The sequence below is a fragment of the Cetorhinus maximus genome, chromosome 20 (genome assembly GCF_964194155.1).
Source record: "Cetorhinus maximus chromosome 20, sCetMax3.hap1.1, whole genome shotgun sequence".
NCBI classification, from domain to species: domain Eukaryota; kingdom Metazoa; phylum Chordata; class Chondrichthyes; order Lamniformes; family Cetorhinidae; genus Cetorhinus; species Cetorhinus maximus.
Window position 1 is genome coordinate 7,690,315 of NC_135898.1, and position 23,162 is coordinate 7,713,476.

A 23,162-nucleotide genomic window follows, 5' to 3' on the forward strand; every position below is an offset into this window, starting at 1 on the left:
TAAAAATACTGAGAGTTTCAATCTCAGGTAAAAATTGAAATTTTTGGACAATCGACTGAGAACAAGAGGATCTCTTACCAGAAGAGACTCAGAAAAGACAGATTAAGAGAATAAGAGCGAGGTCGAGCAGGCAAGTGTGAGAATGAAAGGGGGAAATGAGTAAGAAATTAGATAAAGGTGTCAGAGCAAAGGGATCACTAACACAGCAAGAGGCCATTGTAGAAACTCAACATTTTATGACTGAACATTAATTTAACATTCTAAATTTGCTCATTCCATAAAAGTCTTCTCAGCATATGGGGCATATTCTAAAAAAGACACAAACTTCGCTTAAAACTGTGGGATTCTGTGACATTCACATGTTGAAAAATCAATGCAAAAGATAAAAAGACTTCAAACCCTAACAACATGCCCCATCTCCTATGCACCTTAGATCAGAAAACATCCTGAGCAACATCCTTCACTCCTTCTCGATACATTCAGTTAAAACCCCCAAACTTGATAAAACATCTCTAAACAGTGAGAAAATCTCTTTCTCTCTCTCTTCATATACATCTCCTATACACCCACTTCATTGCTAAAAATCACCTACCCTTTCCCCTTCCAATAGACAATCAGGAGAGCTCCACAGTATTATTGGGCTGCGAAATGCATCACTGAGCCCATTACAGTCTTTGCCTGATGTCAACACTCTGTTTTTGAATAAAGATAAGGAGCCATGACCCTTGTTTACTTTGTTTCCCCACCTTCGCTGCACCCCCTCCCACCAAGGCCAATGTGAAGTCTTCCTCCCACATCCTGACTGTCGCCATGGAAGATGGGGCAATTAACCTCACCTCCCCCTCCCCCTCCCCCCCACCGCCCAGTCAATTAAGCAAAAGTCTCGTCATCTCTACCCCGCCCCTTGTCGATGGAGTTCAGTGGCCAGGCACCTCAATGAGCTGGAGCGACAGTTTTCTTGCACTGTAAGACCCTTGCCCGAGAAAACAGTATGGCCCTCAGGGAGGGGTGTGTGCGTGTGTGTGTGTGTGTGTGTATCTATGCATAGAACATAGGAAGGACAGTTCGGCCTTGTGTCTGTTTCACTCAATCTCTCCAACCTCACCGAGGTACCGAGCGTACAGTGGGCTTTCAGACCCTCAGACTGTGAAAGCAGCCAGCTCTAACTTCCCTGCTTTGAGAGAGGATTTATTCAAACGGATATTTAGCAAGCATTGCAACACATAAAGGGGTCACCAGGAACTGACCATTGCCAACATGTTTCTGTTATCCCTACATTCACACATTGGCTTCGGAGAGCCGAGAGCAGCTCCTCTTCCGCCTCTACGGACTCAAAGCCTTTTGATATTGCCCTCTGAAATATGAAGGGGGTTGGAGGAGGTTGAGCTGGTCCAAACTTCCAGGGGTGTTTCCAACAGCAGCCATCAAAGCACAATTGGCTGACGCATAGCCTTCTGATAATTTCCTAAATCACCTCTTGGAAAACTGTGGGAGTGATTCGCTCAACACTATCCCATCTTCACATTAAAGATGGGGTGGGGCGGGGCGGGGTGGGGGAATGGGGTGCCCTCAAGAGGAGGGCGGCAGGAGCTGGTGCTGCTGCTGCTTCGTTATGAAGTACTTGAAAAATTCATAGACTGACCAACAAATGGCAGTGGAGGGCATCTGATAAACGATGCGGGCATGCACACCCTTGAAGTAGGCAGGGAACCCACCGATTTGGTAGACTGTCCTCAAGGCATTGGCCATACCCGAAAGGTGCCTGGTTTTGCTTTTCAAGGTTCCCAGCTTCAGGTTCTCCTGCGTGTTCAGTAGTGTCTTGCAGACATCCAGTGGAGTGGTGGCTGCAGCTGCTGTTGCCCCTGCCAGGGCCCCGGAGAAGACATGTGACAAGGGATTGTAGTGCCGGCACGGGTTCAGCTGCTCCTGCATGAACTCGTAGGTCATGAAGTGAATGGCCTGGAAGGGCACGTTCATGGTCAGCTGTGTGGTGTAGCTCCGGTAAAAGGCTCTGGTCCCTTCCACTTTGCGCACAACCCGGATACAGTGCAAGACGCCTTTGTATGGAGAATTAAACATCTGCATTCGTTGCTTGACAGCTGTGTGAGTGGTGCAGGAGGAAAACACAATGGGTTAAACACAGCCTCCGTTGAACCCTCTCAGTGATTTCATCAAACATTGCCTGAAGAAAAGCAGACTTTGCCCACATCCCACTCCACTCTCTGCATTGGCTTCCCAGTTCCCCAGGCAAGGCTCAGACCTTGACAACCCCAGCCTGATGCTCCTTGCTCAGCCGGGACTTCCAGCCACTGCATTGGACCCGACCCAACAGGCAGTCGTTGACAGGCCTCTCAACCTGGCCTGGGAAGGAGGGGCCAGAAAGTTAGCTCAAAGCTGAATATGTCCCAACACCATTGATTCATGAGTTGGAGCTCCTTTCTCAACCCCCACACCAGCAGGCCCAAACCATTGAGCTTCAATGGCTGAACTAGGCCCTTGCTGCTCCCAGGCTAAGACCAATGCCTGAACGACACATGTCCTGATCTCAAAGAGTCATTACAGCACAGAAGGAAGCCTTCGGCTCACTGTGTCCATCTCCATTCTCTGTAGAGAAATCTAATCAGTCCCATTTCCCTGCTCTATTCCCACATCCCTGCTACTTTCTTTCCCTCAAGTGCCCATCCAATACCCTTTTGAAATCACTGTTTACCGCCACTGACAACTCCCTTAAAGGCACTGAGTTGCAAATTAAGAACTTAGGTGAATTGTTCTTTAAAATGACACATTGCAAATGCTGCAAATATACAGGCCCAGCAGCTTTTGCAAAAGAGCAAAGACGGCTTGTGGCCTTGCCCACATATATCATTCATTAGCTCCTATGTTCATTAGTCCCAGATCAGATCATGCCCTGTTCTGACAGCTTCCCTCCTGACTGTATGCTCTCCCCTCTCCCTCTCGCAAGAGAGCTGACTTCAGTGCTGGGATCTGCATGGCTTAGTGCTTTAACCCATCAGACAGCAGAAGCAGCTCCACCATTCTCCTTACCCAAGCAAAGGAAAGTCCATCCTGATAGGTACTGCAGCCTGTCAGCAGCACCAGGGCCATGACTTGGAGCACAGACTGATCCCCCCCTGCCCCGCGCCTCCCCCCGCCACCCCAACACTGTAGAGGTGTCATTACCTTCAGCAGGTGTCATCACGGCATCATGTATCAGGGTTGCCATCCCTCCCGCTACACCTGCAGAACAAAAGGGGACATCAGAGAGTCTGGATCTCACACCACAAAGACTGCTCAGGACTCATGGTCACAACCCACTCAAAATAGCAGGAGATTGATACTGCACCCAAGACCAATCATCTCACGCCCAACATCTGACAAGGCAGGCAGCATGTCACAGGCACCAAGAGGCTCTGAACAGCATGTGCCTAAACGCGTTGTGTTGGCCCAGCATGCTCTTGGAGCTGCTTTAGGACAGAGGCACACAATACATCAGAGCATCCTGACACATGGCCTCCAGAAGAGACAGTCTCCCAGTAACAAGTCACACGGCTACAGTGGTACAGAGCTGGGACCCCGACAACGACTAACCCTTATTTATCAAGGACATGGTGAAAGAGAGAGGAGACGGAGACAGACAAAGACAAAAGAAAATATATGAAAGACGGAGAGAGAACGAACAAATAGAGAAAGGATAGAAAAAGAGCAAAGTGAAGAGGAAAAGCAGAGAGAGAACACAAATAAAGGAAAGAGAAAAGATTAACAAAAATAGAAGAAAAAGGAATTTGCATTAAGAAATGCCATTCAGCCAGAGAACATTGCTGTAAGATTCTGAGCCAATGTAGTCCTTCTTCTGTGGTGTAGGGGTCATTGTGATGCAGTGAATATGTCCGTGGAGAAACAGTGAAAAGGCACTTATTTCCCTGAGCCACACGACACTGTTGGAACCCTTGAACTTCCACCTCCCTCCTGGAGGATGGTCAATCCCTGAAAGGTGGACAGAAATAATCTCAATGTTGGGCACACTTAGACAACTCTGATTCCTCGGGTACCTGGATGCTGCAAATCCTTCAGCCAGACTGGCAAAGCTGTATTTAACAGGGTGCGTGGCATTATTTGTCTGCCCAGTGTTGTTGGAAGCTTCACCATCAAAGAAAGAGTTAAGAGAGACCAGGTCCCCATCTCACCATTCTAGCCCCAGGCATGAGAAGATGGTCCTCGTCTTTTCCAAGACCCACCTGACCCGCTAACCCTTGAGCCCCTGCCAGATTCTACACTGGGATGGAGGTGGGACTTGGTCCCACACTTGGTTCTTGGCTGGCATGCTCACCACTAAGACAAGTGCAACATTGAAGCTACTGGAAATAAAAATGACTCCAAAAAGTCTGTCTTCATTTCTCCTCATTCAAAGGCTGGAGTTACAATGGTCCTGGCTGGGCCAGCAGACAACAGGTTCCAGTTCCCTTCCATGGTTTGTTTGCTGCTACAGGTGCTTCAAATCGAGTGTACCCTTGGATACATGTGGGAACCTGTCAGATTGGGCTCTGTGATTTAAACATCGAGTAGAATTGGGCCAATATTCTCCGCAGGCGAGAAAACTCAGGTGGTGATCTCACTGGAACGTTTAAAATTCTTACGGGGCTTGAAGGGGTAGACCCGAGGAGGCTGTTCCTCCCTGGCTGAGGAATCCAGAACTCAGGGTCACAGTCTCAGGATAAGGGATCAGAGCTGGGTCGAGGAGGAATTCCTTCACTCAGTGTTGTAGATCTCTGGAATTCTCCAGCCCAGAGAGCTACGGATGCTCACTTGTCGAGTAGTTCCCAAGTCCGAGACCAATAGATTTTGGGCACTTGGGGAAAATCGAGGGACAAGGGGATCAGGTGGGAAAGTGGAGGAGAGGTGGAAAATCTGTTATGATCTTTTTGCCTTATCGAACAGGCTCGAGGGGCTGTATGGGCATCTCCTGCTCCTATTCCTTAAGTTGTACTCTCTGACGCCAAAGCAGGATGGAGTTGATGAAGTGCACTCAAACACCTCCAACCAGACAGAACATGAGCAATCAAATAAAAGCAAAATACAGCAGATTCTGGAAATCAAATAAAAAAAAACACAGAAAATGCTGGATAAACTCAGCAGGCCAAGCAGCATCTGTGGAGAGACAGAGTTAACATTTCGAGTCCATATGGCTCTTCTTCAGAAGATCAGCAAGATGGATTCATCAACAGGTTGGTGTGGAGACTCAAACACACAATGTCTTAGCCCAGAACTCTTAACCACGAAGCATCTCAGACAGGAGGTGAATCTGCAACCACGATGATTGCTGTACCACTCAAACCAACAAGCTCCAAGTCACCAAGGGTCAATCGAGTGTCATGTGCCTGACCTCCGTCCATTGTGCCCAGCAGTTCAGCTGGGGACAGAGACAGGAGCAGCAAGTAAAGAGCTTACCCTTATGCCACACTCCAACTGCAGGCCCTCTCAAAGCATGCAACAACTTGCATTTATAATCTTACCCTTCACGTCCGATGACATAGTAAGGAGCTTCACAGCAGCTTGATAATGTAATGATGGCACACAAAGCCACACGAGGAGAATCCGGTCAGATACCGGAAGGCCTAGGTTTTAAGGGTTGCTTTTCAAAGGAGAAAAGGGAAGGTGTGGGGAAGGAATTCCAAAGCCAATTCTGTAGTTCGGGGTTGGGGTGGGGGGGCCTGGGCACAGTGAAAATGAGTGAATGCCAGACAGGCAGAGTACATAATGACCACCCATTGCGCCGCCCATGGCTCAGTTAGACATTCCAAACACGACAGCATTGCAGTGGGTGTGCCAGCATTAAACAGGAGCTCCTCAGGTGGGTCTAACAGATTCCATGGCACTGTTTCCAAATGCAGCAGAGGAGTTTTCCAGAGTCATCTGGTTAATATTTACCCCTCATCTAACTTCACTAAAACAGATTATCGGTTCATAAGACCCTAAGACATAAGAGCAGAAATTAGGCCATTCGGCCTATCGAGTCTGCTCCGCCATTCAATCATGGCCGATGAGTTTCCCAACCCCATTCTCCCACCTTCTCCCCGTAACCTTTGATCCCCTTACCAATCAAGAACCTATCTATCTCGGTCTTAAATACACTCAATGACCTGGCCACCACTGCCTTCTGTGGCAATGAATTCCATAGATTCACCACTCTCTGTCTAAAGAAGTTTCTCCTCATCTCTGTTCTAAAAAGTCTTCCCTTTACTCTGAGGCTGTGCCCTCAGGTCCTAGTCTCTCCTACTAATGGAAACATTTTCCCCACGTCCACTCTATCCAGGCCTTTCAGTATTCTGTAAGTTTCAATCAGATCCCCCCCTCATCCTTCTAAACTCCATCGAGTATAGACCCAGAGTCCTCAAACGTTCCTCATATGTTAAGCCTTTCATTCCTGGGATCGTTCTCGTGAACCTCCTCTGGACCCTCTCCAGGGCCAGCACATCCTTCCTGAGATACGGGGCCCAAAATTGCTCACAATATTCTAAATGTGGTCTGACCAGAGCCTTATAAAACCTCAGCAGCACATCCCTGCTTTTATATTCTAGTCCTCTCGAAATAAATGCCAACATTGCATTTGCCTTCCTAACTACTAACTCAACTTGCAAGTTAACCTTAAGAGAATCCTGGACTAGGACTCCCAAGTCCCTTTGCACTCCAGATTTCTGAATTCTCTCCCTATTTAGAAAATAGTCTATGCCTCTATTCTTCCTACCAAATTGCATGACCTCACACTTCCCCATGTTGTATTCCATCTGCCACTTCTTTGCCCATTCTCCTAACCTGTCCAAATCCTTCTGCAGCCTCCCCGCCTCCTCAATACTATCTGTCCCTCCACCTATCTTTGTATCATCTGCAAACTTAGCCAGGATGCCCTCAGTTCCTTCATCTAGATCATTAATGTTTAAAGTGAAAAGTTGTGGTCCCAACACTGACACCTGCAGAACTCCACTAGTCACCGGCCGCCATCCTGAGAAGGACCCCCTTATCCCCACTCTCTGCCTCCTGCCAGGCAGTCAATCTTCTATCCATGCTAGTACCTTGCCTCTAACACCATGGGCTCTTATCTTACTCTTATGCGGTCGTTACCACATTGCTGTTTGTGGGAGTTTGCTGTGCACAAATTGGTCCTGTGCTTCCTTGGTCCAGTGACTACACTTCAAAAAGTCCATCATTGGCTGTGAAAGAGTTTGGGACATCCTGAAATGGTATAAGGTGCAAACAAATACAAGTTTTTGTTTTCCTTTGGTGATCAGGAGCAGGAACAATACAGCACAGACAGAGGTCATTCAACCCATCATCCCTATACCAGCTCTTCGAAAGAGCTTTCCAGTTCCTTCCTCTTTTCTGTGCTGTTTCCGCAAAGCTGTTCAAATCCTTCCTTAGCAAATATACATCCAATTCCCTTTGGTAAGTCACTTCTACTAGCCTTTCAGACAGATGTCTCTGGAGGTCCCATGATCTCACTCCATAGTATCTGGTAAGGGAAAACAGTGACATGGTGGTAATGTCAATGCACTAGTAATCCAGAGACCCAAATGCACTAGGGACATAGGTTCAGATCCCACCACGGCAGCTGGTGGAATTTAAATTCAGTTAATTAATCTGGAATATAAAACTAGTCTCAGTGATGGTGACCATGAAACTATCATTGATGGTTGTAAAAAACACCCTATCTGATTCATCAATGTCCTTTAGGAATGGAAATCTTTAGCCAATCTGTGCTTACATGACTCCAGGTTGTCTCTGAACTGTCCTCCCAAATGCCCAAGCAAGCCACTCAGTTGAAGGGCAATTAGGAATGGGCCTTGCGAGCAATGCCCACATCCTATCAAAAAATCAATGGAAACCTCTGCCTGATTGATGCAGAAAGTTGCCATTTAGGCAGTTGTTTATCCTTTAAGCCAAGAGAAGCAGGGAGAAGGTGCACCCCCAGCAAGCAACCAAGGTGAATGGGAACAGTTCCAAAGACAATGAAGCTTTGGGAGATTGAATAATTGACCAAGTCAGAAACCAGCTTCAGGCTGTCTGTCGTTCACACTTGACCTGTGCCCCTTGATATCAGCTCCTCTCCAAATTGCTGCTGAACCAAGTCACCATGGGCTCAAAGAGGCTAAGAATTGTTCCAACTTCACTGATGCACTGCAAGATGCTGGAGCTCAATCAGGACAGACCTCAAACCTCATGGAGTTCGTCAAGCTGCACTCAAAGTGATTGTGAAGACAATACCTGTCAGTACATAATTCTACTGTCCTCAAGCCCCTGACTCACTTTGGTCTGTCAGGCATCATCAGTCCTGTTGGCTCTGACCCAAGGGGAGGGAGGGAAGCCACCAGAACAGGGCATGATCTGGTCTGGGACTAATGAACGTGGAGTCCTGCCACGTGGAGTCTGCAGGAGTTCGGGGAAAGTTGGTCGGACATACCCTTCTGGAATGGAACCTCAATCTGCAACCTTCTGATTCAGGTTGAGCACCAAGCCCTGCATCCCCACTGTCGAGTTCAGCACTTCAGTCAAACCCGATCGAGGGAGTGCTGCTGCACAGTCCGAGGTACCGTCTTCCAGGGATGTTAAACAAAGGTTCTATCTGCTTTCGGAGATGGGCAGAAAAGATCCCACACCATTACTTCAAAGACAAGCAGGATTGTTCTCTCCAGTCTCCGGACCAATATTTAATCCCTCAACCAATATCACCAAAAAGGAGTTTATGTGATGATGAAGTGTGGGTGATTCATTTTCGGGATCTGGGCATCGCTGGCATTTACGATCCATCCCTAGTTGCCTTGGTCCTCTCGCTCGGTCACTTCAGAGGGTTGTCATGGGTCAATCATGCTGGGGTGGGTCAGGATCATGATAATCCAACAGGTTCATAAATCACTTTTATTGATAGCAGCTTTGTCCAAAAGCCCAGTTCATAGTCACAAACTTTCCTGGGAGGATTTGCACTCACATCTTGCTGACTTCCTTGCCCGTAAATGTAATCAGTACAGCTTCATATCACATTGCTTTATGTGGGGCTTTGCTGCTGTATTACAACAGTGACTACAATTCAGGACTAGCCCACTGGCTGTTCAACCGTTTTGGGACGTGCTGAGATCATGGTTGGTGTTATAGAAATGCAAGCTATTCCTTTCTTTCTCCACCAGTATGAGAGTTGGAGGACGACAGGGCAACTCAGGGACAGCAGCCAGAACAAAACTTACAAATGAGCAAACACACTCACTCCGTCAACACAGCACAGCCTTCCTTCATCTTCCTGCTCATCCCAAAAAACACCTTCCCTGCCCCTCCCCCAATATATCACCATGGCCACACAACAGACTGAAATAATATTTATCAGGTTCTTCACAGGAACACCCCAGACTACCCTTTGTGAGGAAGTTGGGTGGAACAGTGCTGCGGGGTGAGCATATACCTGCTCTAAGCTACTTGACCAGAAATCCTCAGGACAAAGCCAAGGGTTGAAACTCAAAGCACCAATAACTAGGGGCCAATTTACTGACAACCATACCCCCTACCCCCAGCCCCGGACAGCAGAATATCAGGCGCGTGGGGTCAAGGCTGGAAGGAGACCTTCCCTCACTCAAAAGGCCCATCATTGAGTGGGCGTCCCTTTCATTGCGCTGGCCCCTTTTCTGCCCTCTTGCCATGAAAATTAAGCCCAATGGGAACATTTCTAACATCATCAGCCCAAACCCAAATAAACTGCCCTTCCAGTGATGGTGATGCAGTTCACCCTCGGACTGTGGACTTGCCCCATTCACCCGCGAGGAAATAGAAACCGCCTGGACCCCCTGGGCTTGGCAGGCTTACATTTCCAGCGAGCAGCATCTGATGTCTGGACCCAGCTCACTGAACCTGCCCTCTGGGCTTTGCAAGTTCTGGTTACTGGCTAGCTTCTCAATGCAGCAGGGGGGGGGCGGCCAAGACATGGTTTAACAGTTCGCAGGGGACTGAAATCAGAACCAAAAGTGCAAGCCCGAAGCTCAGAACTGATGAGGTCAAGTTGAAGCCTGGGCCACTCCAAGATACCATTCAATCAGAGCGTGAACATTGTATCCAACAGACAGGCATGCAACACACAACTACGATAGAAAAGCTTACACTCGCTGGCTGGTTAAGTACAAGAGGCGAGCCAGGCTTGTAGCAGAATGTTAGAGTACAGAATTCACCGGACTTAATTGTCAAATACCGTTTGCTAAGTGACTATTGCCACCGTGACCGATGGCATCACTTAATGTCCTTTTCATTTTCTCATAGCTGGAAAAATATAAAGCATGAGCAGGTCCTGCACCAAGCACCATCGCATTCAGTCCTCGCAAAGGTCTCCAGTAACCTTCCGTGTGCATAATCCTCAGCAGGCCATCAAATACATTCTTGTACTGTGCCTTAGGGTCGGGCTGTAAACTCTGCATGCGTGTCTGTGTAGAGGGGAAAAGAAACCAAATGAGAAGCTCGCTCCCAGTTACTTCCCTGCGAGAAAAATGAACTTGCATTTCTATAGCACCTTTCAGGGTCTCAGGGCGTCCCAAAGCAAATACTTCTGTCACAGCGCTGGGAAACATGACGGTCAACTTTATGCACAGCAAGCTCCCATGAACAGCAATGACCGGGTGATCGGACTTGCTTAGCTTGAAGGATAAATACGGACGGGCACTGGGAAGAAAAGCGGTGGCGTTCTCCCAAGTAGTGCAGAAGGATCTTTTACATCTACTCAAAATGCAACAGTTAACTGGTCTTATCGAGGGCTCCAAGCATCGCATTCACTGCTAATTTGCTGAACTCAATTCCAAGAATACTACTCTGGGACTGTGATAAAGACAAGCAAACAGCCACACAAAAACACAGGCCACCCTTATCAGACAAAGCTTCAGGGACCAACAGACAGCTGGTCAGAGGTATTCAATACTTTCTTCACTGATAACCTGAAGGAGCAGTGATCTGTACATATGCACAAAGGAGGCAGAGAAAGGACATGAGCATGCCATTTAAACCAGCAGCTCAGAACGACTCCTGCACCTCAATGGAGCAAACATTCACACGTTACAATGCCTGTGAGGACAAAATCCAAATCGTTTTATATAGCATACACACAGCACAGTAAGAGTCCATTCAGCCCAACCACTCGATGCCAATGCTTTTGCTGCACTCAGGCCTCCTGCCAACTTGTCTCAGCTCCCTCCATGTTTATGTAGCTTCCCCTGAAATGCATTTCTGGTCTTGCCCTGTGGCACTGATTTCTACGTTCCCAGCACTCTCAAGCTTTCAGACTGCCCACACCCACATGCCCTTCGGACATCAGGCAAGGCAGTGGTGTTGATGCACTCCAAAGCAATAGATATCAAATGATTTCAAAGAATATTTTGCCATGTAGTTTATGCCAATTCTTAGGAAGAACAGGTGACTTGGGCCAAGAGTCCCACAGCTCTTCAGGACTGGGGGGGTTTTCTTTGGGTCTGCTATTGACTCATTGCTAAGAGATGCATCACTACGATTAGCGAACAGCTCTCTTATTGTATCCTACAACAACCAGCATGGCAGAAGTCAAAATCAAAGGACCATTTTCATCTGGCAATTGCTATGCTCATAGATCTCTCCTTCAATCCTCTTCACAATGAACTGAAAACCAACTTAACTGACTGCTCTGGAATCTCCAACACCAGACAGCTATTTCCACAGGCGCAAATAGCAGCAGCATCACCGCACACTGAGGCAGGAGGGCAGAGTGAAAACAGTTTGAAAGCAGGGCCCATTTGCTTTGGACCTCACCTCGGGCCCGGTGATATTTGTATTGAATCAATGTTACCATGGCCTGCATCCAGATAGAACATGTTGGACAATTCACCAGTCAGGATTGAGATCCCAGCCAATCAGCAATGATTAGCAACGGCATCCAATGACGACATGAGCTGCTGGTTCATTTTGAAGTCTTTGCTCTCCTGGCTGATCTCCCACCTCCCATAAATCTCAGCTCACTGGGGATCTCTGCTGCCTGTGTACTCATTTGGACTGAGTCTCATTTACCTATCACCCCAGTGCTCACTGACCTACCCTGAGTCTCAGTTGAAAAGCACCTTCATTTTAAAAGTTCTCACATTTGTTTTCAAATCCCTTCTTGGCCTCGCTATTTATTCAGCTCCTTTCCCTATCTCTGTGATTCCCTCCAACTCTACAACCACCTGCCAAGATCACTGCACTCCTCCAATTGTGGTCTCTTGGAATAGCCCTGATTTTAGTTGCTTCACCATTGGCAGCTGCCCGGCCCCTAATCTCTGGAATTCCCTTCCTGAATCTCTCTACCATGAAGTCTCCTTTAAAGATGCTCCTTAAAACTAATTCATTGCGCCAAGTTTTTGGTCGCCAGTCCTAATATCTCCTAATGCAGTGCGGTGTCAATACTCTTGTCATGAGCAATGGGTCATCTTGTTCCCCGAGAAGCACTGTATATAAATGCAGGCTGTTGCTTGTTGAGCTCATCCCTGGTCATCTCTCGAGTAAACCCAACTAGCACGAACGTAGGAAATAGGGGCAGAAGTAGGCCATTCAGCCTGCTCCATCATTCAATGAGATTATGACTAATCTTCTACTTCAACACCATTTTCCTGCACTGTTCCCATATCCCTTGATGCTTTTAGTAAGTTAAAATCTATCAATCTCAGTCTTGAACATACTCAGTGGCTGAGCCTCCACAGCCCTCAGGGGCAGAGAACGCCAAAGATTCACCCCCTCCGAGTGAAGAAATTCCTCCTCATCTCAGGACTGAATGGCCTGCCCTTATCCTGAAACTGTGTCCCCTGGTTTGAGAGTCACCAGCCATGGGGAACATCCTTCTGGCATCTATCCTGTCGAGACCTGTTAGAATTTTGTATGTTTGAATAAGAACCCCTCTCATTCTTCTAAATTCCAGGGAATAAAAGGCCCAGGCTATTTAATCGTTCCTCCTAGGACAATCCCTCTATCCCAGGAATTAGTTTGGTGAACCTTGGTTGGTACAGGGTGGTGCAGGCTGAGAAGCAGCTTCCAATTTCTGAACCTGCAACATTTTGACTGCTCAGAAAGGTACTGGCCGGTTCCTTGAATTTTTCATTAAAAAGTCAATTTTCAGCATTCTCCCCATCACTAGTGTTTTACCCTATAGCTGCCATATCCTCCAATCCCAGCAGTCTTTCCATTCAAAAAGCAGGAAACACAGCTTTAAAAAAGAATATTTATTATTGACATTACCAGCGCCACTGGATGGGGGAAAAGAGGGAGGGAATAAAATTGGATTTACTGTGAATTCTGAACCCAGTACTATTGAAGTTTTATGTTTGTATGCACATTCCCAGCCTTTCACGTTTCTAAGACGTGAGTAAACATCTTAATCAAACTGAGCAGGGTATTTGCATCACAGTTGGACAATCTCCAACTCAAGATGAAAAGTTTACAAACAGAGACACACACACGCACTGAATTTTGCCCAATCATTCTCAGAAGACGTGGTGCCAATTTCAGCTTGTTAACAATCTTAAGAGCACAGGCCAATGGTGCTGAAACAGAGCAGTACAATCAGTCATTACACACAGCCTTACTTACACCAAGGCAAACTGCCAAAGGCAGACCCACATGGCTGTTTGGGGTGGGGGTAAGGAAGCTGCCGGAGAAGGGTTCTCTGTTCACCTGGCACCTCGTGTCAGCTGCCACTCAGTGACGAGCAATCTCATGCTCTGAATCAGAAGGCTGGGGGTTCAAAACCCACTCCGGAGACACAAACTCAAAAATCTCAGCTGATATTCCAGTGCAGTATCGAGGGAGTGCTGCAGTGCCTGAGGTGCCATTTTCAGATAAGGCATGAAACTCAGAACTGATGCCCCATCTGCCCCTCAGGTGGATCACTTCGCACTATTTTGATGATGATCAGAGGAGCTCTTCCCTGTGTCCTGGCTAATATTTATTCCAAAAACAGATTATTACCGCTTATTCGTTGCAGCTTGCTGTGCATTTCCTGCACCGGTGACTACATTTCGAAAGTACATAACTGGCTGTAAAGTGCAAAGGGACATCCTGAGGTTGTGAAAGGGGCTATAGAAACACAAATCTTTGCACTCAATTCCTTGCAGCAGGACTGGGACCTGAGTCAGAGCTTAGAGTTCTAGCAAAGAGTTAACTTTACAGAAACACACGGTGCAGAAGAAGCCCTTCGGCCCATCGAGACTGCACCAACACGTGAGAAACATCTGACCTACCTACCTAATCCCATTTACCAGCACTTGGCCCACAGCCTTGAATGTTATGACGTGCCAAGTGCTCATTCAGGCACTTTTTAAAAGGACGTGAGGCAACCCACCTCCACCACCCTCCCAGGCAGTGCATTCCAGACCGTCACCACCCTCTGGGTAAAAAAGCTTTTCCTCACATCCCACTAAACCTCCTGCCCCTCACCATGAACTTATGCCCCCTTGTGACTGATTAGAATTTTGATTCTCAGTATAAAAAGTTGACGGACAAACTTGGTCGGGACCTCGATAGTCTTGTCTGCAGCTCAGGTTGCCAATCATGTAAAGATCGTCAAGCACTGCCTCAAAATAGCAACTTTTGTTTCTGAATGTAATCTCATCAAGTCACAACTGATCACTGAAGTATAATCTAATCAACCTGTTAATCTCCAAAACTCAGAACACCTCGTGAGTCACCACCAGGTGCATGTGCAATGTACTGAGAACTAGTTTGTGGGTAGCCAGAATTGCAATGTCTGCACTGGGCCTTCTGTACTCTAACATTCTACCATGTCCTGGACACATCCATCTTTCGTCAATAGTTGAGAGTGAGGGAGACATTCAGGAGGGCAATTCCAGCCCTTGCCTACCGAGATTAATTTTGTGCATCGTGAGCTGTCCATTTGTTGACTAACCTAGACTTGGATCCTTTTCACCATCAAGAGCTATGGTCTGTGTTTGGCACTAAGCCAAATTCAGTGAGGGGGCAGTGAAAAGTGTGTTCCAGCACAACCAAGACACTGAAGCCAGAGGGCGGGCGGAATCTTCCGGTCCCAGCCGCAGCAGGGAGCTTGGCAGCTGGTGGGGGGGGCGGGGGGGTGAATCTTAATTTGGCAGTAGGCCAGAAATCAATTTCTTGACATTGGGATGAGGGTTTGGCACCTTGTTCTCAGGACGAGTCGAGCTTCCCAACGATCAATGTTGGGAAGCTCTTTGGCATGCATCGCCATCTCATGCAGGCTCACTGAAAGGTCACCTTGCTGGAATGAAGGTTCCCCCCCCCCCACTCCAAATTAAGTTCCCCACCAGTCAGGAATTACACCATTCCCTTTTACAATCGCACCTGGCGAGGGTGATCCTCTCCCATGATGAAAAGCGGGTTGCTGCTGCATTGTCGGGTCTGGGGAGCGTCTGTAAATGCCAGCCAATGCTCGAGACCAGGTGGTAGCAGTGCAAGTTTGCGGGGACGATGACGAAGCGAGGAAGGTTTCACGGGGAAGGGCGGGGCAGTGGGCCGGGCAAAGGTAGAAGGGAGTGTGCAGGCTGTCCAGGTGCCCTTTAAATATGGCTCCAGGACCTGTGACCCCATGAGTTAACAGCAGGGACAGTGACTCACTGCCTAACCCCACCGCGAGATTCGCTATGCTACGCATGGATGCATAAACAATGAACCTAACAGCGCCTAGTCTTGTGTGTTTAGCCATCCCACCCATAGTAGGAATCACTCCCACTCCTACGCCCGGCACCAAACTTAGACTCCAGAGCAGAAAATTCTGCCAAGTAAAATTCCTGACATTTCACTTGACCCGTGGCTGGAGAACAAAGCATTTGAACTCAAATCTGCAAAGCGAATGAGCTCAATTAGTACTTGGCAACACTGGGCTCTGAACCATCCAGTTGACCATATCACAGAGGATATCTTGTGTCACTGTTGTACAAAAAAGACTTGACTTATATAGTGCCTTTCATGACCCAGGACATCCCAATACTTTTGACCAACATTTCGGTACTTTTGGAGTGTAGTGACTGCTGTAACGTAGGAAGCACAGCATCCAATTTACACACAGCAAGCTGCCACAAACAATGTGACGCTGACCAGATAATGTGTTTTTGTGATAAATATTGTCCATGACACCAGGAAGAATTCCCCTACTCTCCTTACAAATACTGCCATGGGATCTCTCAGATCCACTTCAGGGGGCAGATGGGGTCTGTGTTTAATACCTCACCCGACCGATAACACCTTGCACAGCACACTGTCACCAACGGAAGTTACAGAATGCAACAGAGCAACGCTTAGCAAGAGTGGGCAGTACACATGACATCGTTGGTGGATAGTTTCAGAAGGGTGAGAAATCTGAACTCAATCTTTAATTCCTTAAGGGATTCCTTGAGGCAAGGCCAGTTCCAATCCCCAACTGCCCTCAAGATGAGGGTGGCAAACACAGCAGTCAACGCAGTAAAGGTGCTGGTAAGAAGGGAGTTCCACATTTTTGACCCAGCGACAGTGAATGATGATGAGTGGCTTGGAGGGGAGCTCGCAGGTGGTGGTGTTCCCATGCATCTGTGCCCTTGTCCTTCGTGGTAGAGCTCGCGGGTTTGGAAGGTGCTGTCTAAGGAGCCTTAGCAAGTTGCTGCAGTGCATCTTGTAGATGGTATACACTGCTGCTACTGTGCGTCGGTGGTGGAGGGAGTGAATGCTTGTGGATGGGGTGCCAAACAAGCGGGCTGCTTTATCCTGGAGCTTTGAGAGTGTTGTTGGAGCCACAGGCATCCAGGCTGTGCAGGAAATAACCAGCAGAGTATTCAGAAGCTTAGATACGAGTCCAAGATGAGGGCATCCTCACAGAACACTGTCAATCTGCTGAAACTTGGAGGGTCAAGGCAGTGACTCGCCTGACATACGGGACAGATGCTGTGGCTTCAGCAACATGAGAGCGATTGCGGCTCAGGTAAGAAAGGCTGAGGAGGTAGAAAGCACTGCCTTCAATGGGGAGAGCACGTGGATAACAAGATCCTCAATCCACTAAAACAGCCATTGACTCAGCAGCCGGCAGGATTAATCAGTCCTATTCAGAGCACTCCATTGCTCAGTCCCTCAAATCGCACAAGACAATGCTGTAAATTGTAAAAAAGTGGGAGAATTTTCTGAACGGGAAAAAAAAATCGAAAGCAATCCTCATGTGTCAGACAGGTGGACAGGTTCCACAATTAGAGAAAAATCAAGTGCAAGTTGCAGAAGTATTCCCTGCAGTCATCAGATCACAGCTTCAGTGTAGCAAACTTTCAAACTGGATTCAGAGCTGTCCCTCAGGCTGCACACAAAACCCATCACCTATAACAAAACATCTCAATGGTCTGGCAAGCAGCATCAATAATGCACAGTAACTCAAAAGGAGAAAACATACAAGAGGAAGACTGAGCTTCAATCCTATTTCAGCTTTTCAGAAGTTGAGAAGGGAAGTTACATTTTAGTTTAAGCCCAGCTGTATTTGTTGAGTCTACCTCCTGCAGAGAAATATCTCAGCGGCACCATTAGGGCTGGAACACTGACATGCTAAAGGTGCATGTCACTCTAACAACTAGTCCTCGCGTTATATATAGAATCAGGGAATAGTGCAACACAGGCCATTCAGCCCACAGAGTCTGCGCCAGCTTTTTCCAAAAAACAAAGCAGTTCAGTTGGCCCCACTGCCCCCTTCTTTCCTCCAATTGCTGCTCTCTGGTGAGGTAAAGATGAATATCAAATTTATACCTGCTCCCCACTTTCTACAGCACTTTCCACACTCCTACTCCAGGGTAGGAACCACAGGTTAAGAAGCATGTTTCCCAGAGGGAAGACCCAATGCATGGTATATTGGGAATGCAGGGCTCATCTGGGATATAGCATGCACATAAAGATGTGGCCTTAGTGTTATAGAAAACACACTGCTATCCTCGGTTGTAAAAGGTACAGGTATTCCAGAGAGTTAAGTGTTCATATTACCCCATACAGAGCAGTCCCACTGCTGTTATATCTAGAATAAACTGCTAATCATAGGTCTAACCTATTGAAAGAAGGCGCACTTACTGCACAGAGAGCAGTCCCATGTTATTTATAGAGCGCACTCTTCTCCTCGACTCAAACCACCAGATAAAGGTTTATGTCACAACAGAGGCCGGGCCCAGTGCTGTTTATATACAGCATGCACTCAGAGCCCAGGATTTTCAGGGACAGGGGCAGCTACAGATCCCACTCACTCACCTTGACCGAGTCTATGGGGAACATGATTGAATGTTCCATGATCCCACTGAATTCAGCACACTCCCAGCCCAAGGTATTCAGACACAGGGACGGATTGATACAGGGACAGGGATAGATTGATACAGGAACAGGGATAAAGGGACCACGTTAGAGACAAGGACAGATCAACATGGACAGATAGATACACGGACAGGGAAAGATTGATACAGGAACAGGGATAAAGGGACCACGTTAGAGACAAGGACAGATCAACATGGACAGATAGATACACGGACAGGGATCAAGGGACAGGGACGGGGATTGAGGGACAGGGGCAGATAGACACAGGGACAGGGAAAGATAGATAGAGGGACAGGGATCAAGGGACAGGGACGGATGGATACAGGGACAGGGATAGTGGGATAGGGACAGATAGATACAGGGACAGGGATAGAGGGACAGGGACAGGGATAGAGGGACAGGGACGGATAGATACAGGGACAGGGATTGAGGGACAGGAACGGATAGATACAGGGACAGGGATAGAGGGACAGGGACAGATAGATACAGGGACAGGGATAGAGGGACAGGGACAGATAGATACAGGGACAGGGATAGAGGGACAGGGACAGGGATAGAGGGACAGGGACAGGGATAGAGGGACAGGGACAGGGATAGAGGGACAGGGACAGATAGATACAGGGACAGGGATAGAGGGACAGGGATAGAGGGACAGGGATAGAGGGACAGGGATAGAGGGACAGGGATAGAGGGACAGGGATAGAGGGACAGGGATAGAGGGACAGGGATAGAGGGACAGGGATAGAGGGACAGGGATAGAGGGACAGGGATAGAGGGACAGGGATAGAGGGACAGGGATAGAGGGACAGGGATAGAGGGACAGGGACAGATAGATACAGGGACAGGGATTGAGGGACAGGGACAGATAGATACAGGGACAGGGATTGAGGGACAGATAGATACAGGGACAGAGGGACAGGGACTGATTGATACAGGGACAGAGGGACAGGGACTGATTGATACAGGGACAGAGGGACAGGGACAGAGGGACAGGGACAGAGGGACAGGGACAGAGGGACAGGGACAGAGGGACAGGGACAGGGACTGATTGATACAGGGAAAAAGGGACAGGGACAGAGGGACAGGGACAGAGGGACAGGGACAGAGGGACAGGGACGGATAGATACAAGAACAGGGATTGAGGGACGGATTGATACAGGGACAGGGATAGTGGGATAGGGACAGATAGATACAGGGACAGGGATAGAGGGACAGGGACAGGGATAGAGGGACAGGGACGGATAGATAGAGGGACAGGGATTGAGGGACAGGAACGGATAGATACAGGGACAGGGATAGAGGGACAGGGACAGATAGATACAGGGACAGGGATAGAGGGACAGGGACAGATAGATACAGGGACAGGGATAGAGGGACAGGGACAGGGATAGAGGGACAGGGACAGGGATAGAGGGACAGGGACAGATAGATACAGGGACAGGGATAGAGGGACAGGGATAGAGGGACAGGGATAGAGGGACAGGGATAGAGGGACAGGGATAGAGGGACAGGGACAGATAGATACAGGGACAGGGATTGAGGGACAGGGACAGATAGATACAGGGACAGGGATTGAGGGACAGATAGATACAGGGACAGAGGGACAGGGACTGATTGATACAGGGACAGAGGGACAGGGACAGAGGGACAGGGACAGAGGGACAGGGACAGAGGGACAGGGACAGGGACTGATTGATACAGGGAAAAAGGGACAGGGACAGAGGGACAGGGACAGAGGGACAGGGACGGATAGATACAAGAACAGGGATTGAGGGACGGATTGATACAGGGACAGGGACCAATTGATACAGGGACAGGGACAGATAGATAGAGGGACAGGGACAGATAGATAGAGGGACAGGGACGGATAGATAGAGGGACAGGGATTGAGGGACAGGAACGGATAGATACAGGGACAGGGATAGAGGGACAGGGACAGATAGATACAGGGACAGGGATAGAGGGACAGGGACAGATAGATACAGGGACAGGGATAGAGGGACAGGGACAGGGATAGAGGGACAGGGACAGGGATAGAGGGACAGGGACAGATAGATACAGGGACAGGGATAGAGGGACAGGGATAGAGGGACAGGGATAGAGGGACAGGGATAGAGGGACAGGGATAGAGGGACAGGGATAGAGGGACAGGGATAGAGGGACAGGGATAGAGGGACAGGGATAGAGGGACAGGGATAGAGGGACAGGGACAGATAGATACAGGGACAGGGATTGAGGGACAGGGACAGATAGATACAGGGACAGGGATTGAGGGACAGATAGATACAGGGACAGAGGGACAGGGACTGATTGATACAGGGACAGAGGGACAGGGACAGAGGGACAGGGACAGAGGGACAGGGACAGAGGGACAGGGACAGAGGGACAGGGACAGAGGGACAGGGACAGAGGGACAGGGACAGAGGGACAGGGACAGGGACTGATTGATACAGGGAAAAAGGGACAGGGACAGAGGGACAGGGACAGAGGGACAGGGACAGAGGGACAGGGACGGATAGATACAAGAACAGGGATTGAGGGACGGATTGATACAGGGACAGGGACCAATTGATACAGGGACAGGGACAGGGACAGATAGATAGAGGGACAGGGACAGATAGATAGAGGGACAGGGACAGATAGATAGAGGGACAGGGACAGATAGATAGAGGGACAGGGACAGGGGCAGCTACAGATCCCACTCACTCACCTTGACCAAGTCTATGGGGAAGATGATTGAATGTTCCATGATCCCACTGAATTCAGCACACTCCCAGTATATTCAGATAGAGGGACAGGGACGGATTGACAGAGGGACAGAGGGACGGATTGAGACAGGGACGGAGGGACGGGGACGGAGGGACGGAGGGACAGGGACGGATTGAGACAGGGACGGAGGGACAGGGACGGAGGGACAGGGACGGAGGGACAGGGACGGAGGGACAGGGACGGAGGGACAGGGACGGAGGGACAGGGACGGAGGGACAGGGACGGAGGGACAGGGACGGAGGGACAGGGACGGAGGGACAGGGACGGAGGGACAGGGACGGAGGGACGGATTGAGACAGGGACGGAGGGACGGATTGAGACAGGGACGGAGGGACGGATTGAGACAGGGACGGAGGGACGGATTGAGACAGGGACGGAGGGACGGATTGAGACAGGGACGGAGGGACGGATTGAGACAGGGACGGAGGGACGGATTGAGACAGGGACGGAGGGACGGATTGAGACAGGGACGGAGGGACGGATTGAGACAGGGACGGAGGGACGGATTGAGACAGGGATGGATTGAGACAGGGACGGAGAGGCGGAGGGACGGATTGAGACAGGGTCGGAGGGACAGGGTCGGAGGGACAGGGACGGAGGGACAGGGACGGAGGGACAGGGACGGAGGGACAGGGACGGAGGGACAGGGACGGAGGGACAGGGACGGAGGGACAGGGACGGATTGATACAGGGACTGGGATAGAGGGACAGGGACAGATTGATACAGGGACAGGGATAGAGGGACAGGGACAGGGATAGAGGGACAGGGACAGGGATAGAGGGACAGGGACAGGGATAGAGGGACAGGGACAGGGATAGAGGGACAGGGACAGGGATAGAGGGACAGGGACAGGGATAGAGGGACAGGGACGGATTGATACAGGGACAGGGACGGATTGATACAGGGACTGGGATAGAGGGACAGGGACAGGGATAGAGGGACAGGGACGGATTGATACAGGGACAGGGACGGATTGATACAGGGACAGGGATAGAGGGACAGGGACAGGGATAGAGGGACAGGGACAGATTGATACAGGGATAGGGACGGATTGATACAGGGACAGGGACGGATTGATACAGGGACAGGGACGGATTGATACAGGGACAGGGACGGATTGATACAGGGACAGGGACGGATTGATACAGGGACAGGGACAGAGGGACAGGGACAGGGATAGAGGGACAGGGACAGGGATAGAGGGACAGGGACAGGGATAGAGGGACAGGGACGGATTGATACAGGGACAGGGACGGATTGATACAGGGACAGGGACGGATTGATACAGGGACAGGGACGGATTGATACAGGGACAGGGACGGATTGATACAGGGACAGGGACGGATTGATACAGGGACAGGGATACAGGGACTGGGATACAGGGACAGGGATACAGGGACAGGGATACAGGGACAGGGATACAGGGACAGGGATACAGGGACTGGGATAGAGGGACTGGGATAGAGGGACTGGGATAGAGGGACTGGGATAGAGGGACTGGGATAGAGGGACTGGGATAGAGGGACTGGGATAGAGGGACTGGGATAGAGGGACAGGGATAGAGGGACTGGGATACAGGGACTGGGATACAGGGACTGGGATACAGGGACTGGGATAGAGGGACAGGGATACAGGGACAGGGATACAGGGACAGGGACGGATTGATACAGGGACAGGGACACAGGGACTGGGATAGAGGGACAGACTGATACAGACACAGGGGCAGGTACAGGTCACTCTCACTCACCTTGACCGAGTCAATGGGGAACATGATTGAGTGCTCCATGATACCAGCCACTGAGCCGGCCATCATATGGGTGCTGATGGAGACAGTATCGGGGAGACTCTCATACACATCGCCATCCTGCTGCACTGCCTGTGGACACGATGTTGCTGCTGTCTCCTCTCGGGAATCCAGCTCCAGGCCCCGGCTGAGTGCCGGTTCGCCTGGGACACAGCCCACATCCATGGGGGGTATGAAGGGGGAGGGAGGAGGCCGAAGCCGCTCTCGGTCCCCCGGCTCCGGGCTTATAGCCCAGGCCCCGCCCCCCTCTACTCACGCACGCGTGCGTCCCGACGTGACAGA

The 23,162-nt window shown here is 49.5% G+C and overlaps 1 protein-coding gene across 5 annotated transcripts; it reads right to left on the reverse strand.

The window, feature by feature from the left end:
• Positions 1-216: 216 nt before the first annotated feature.
• Positions 217-23,142, reverse strand: LOC144694835 (mitoferrin-1-like). 5 transcript variants are annotated; one of them, XM_078565454.1, is made up of 4 exons: positions 22,824-23,142; positions 10,220-10,448; positions 3,181-3,237; positions 217-2,099 (listed from the first exon to the last, which is right to left on the reverse strand). In XM_078565454.1, exons 1-4 carry the CDS (start codon positions 23,043-23,045, stop codon positions 1,570-1,572), a joined length of 1,038 nt encoding a protein of 345 aa, XP_078421580.1. In that variant the 5' UTR covers positions 23,046-23,142; the 3' UTR covers positions 217-1,569. The 5 variants fall into 5 exon arrangements, with proteins under 5 accessions (XP_078421580.1, XP_078421582.1, XP_078421581.1 ...); XM_078565456.1 differs by having other exon boundaries at positions 10,132-10,448; positions 22,824-23,123; XM_078565455.1 differs by lacking the exon at positions 22,824-23,142 and adding an exon at positions 10,535-10,726.
• Positions 23,143-23,162: the final 20 nt, after the last annotated feature.

Coding starts and splice junctions, on each gene's coding strand:
- LOC144694835 (XM_078565454.1), bottom strand. CDS start 23,045: ATGGATGTGGGCTGTGTCCCAGGCGAACCGGCACTCAGCCGGGGCCTG. Junction 10,449..22,823: donor TCCCCATTGACTCGGTCAAG/GTGAGTGAGAGT, acceptor CCCTCTACACAG/ACACGCATGCAGAGTTTACA. Junction 3,238..10,219: donor CAATAGTCACTTAGCAAACG/GTATTTGACAAT, acceptor TTTGTTCTGCAG/GTGTAGCGGGAGGGATGGCA.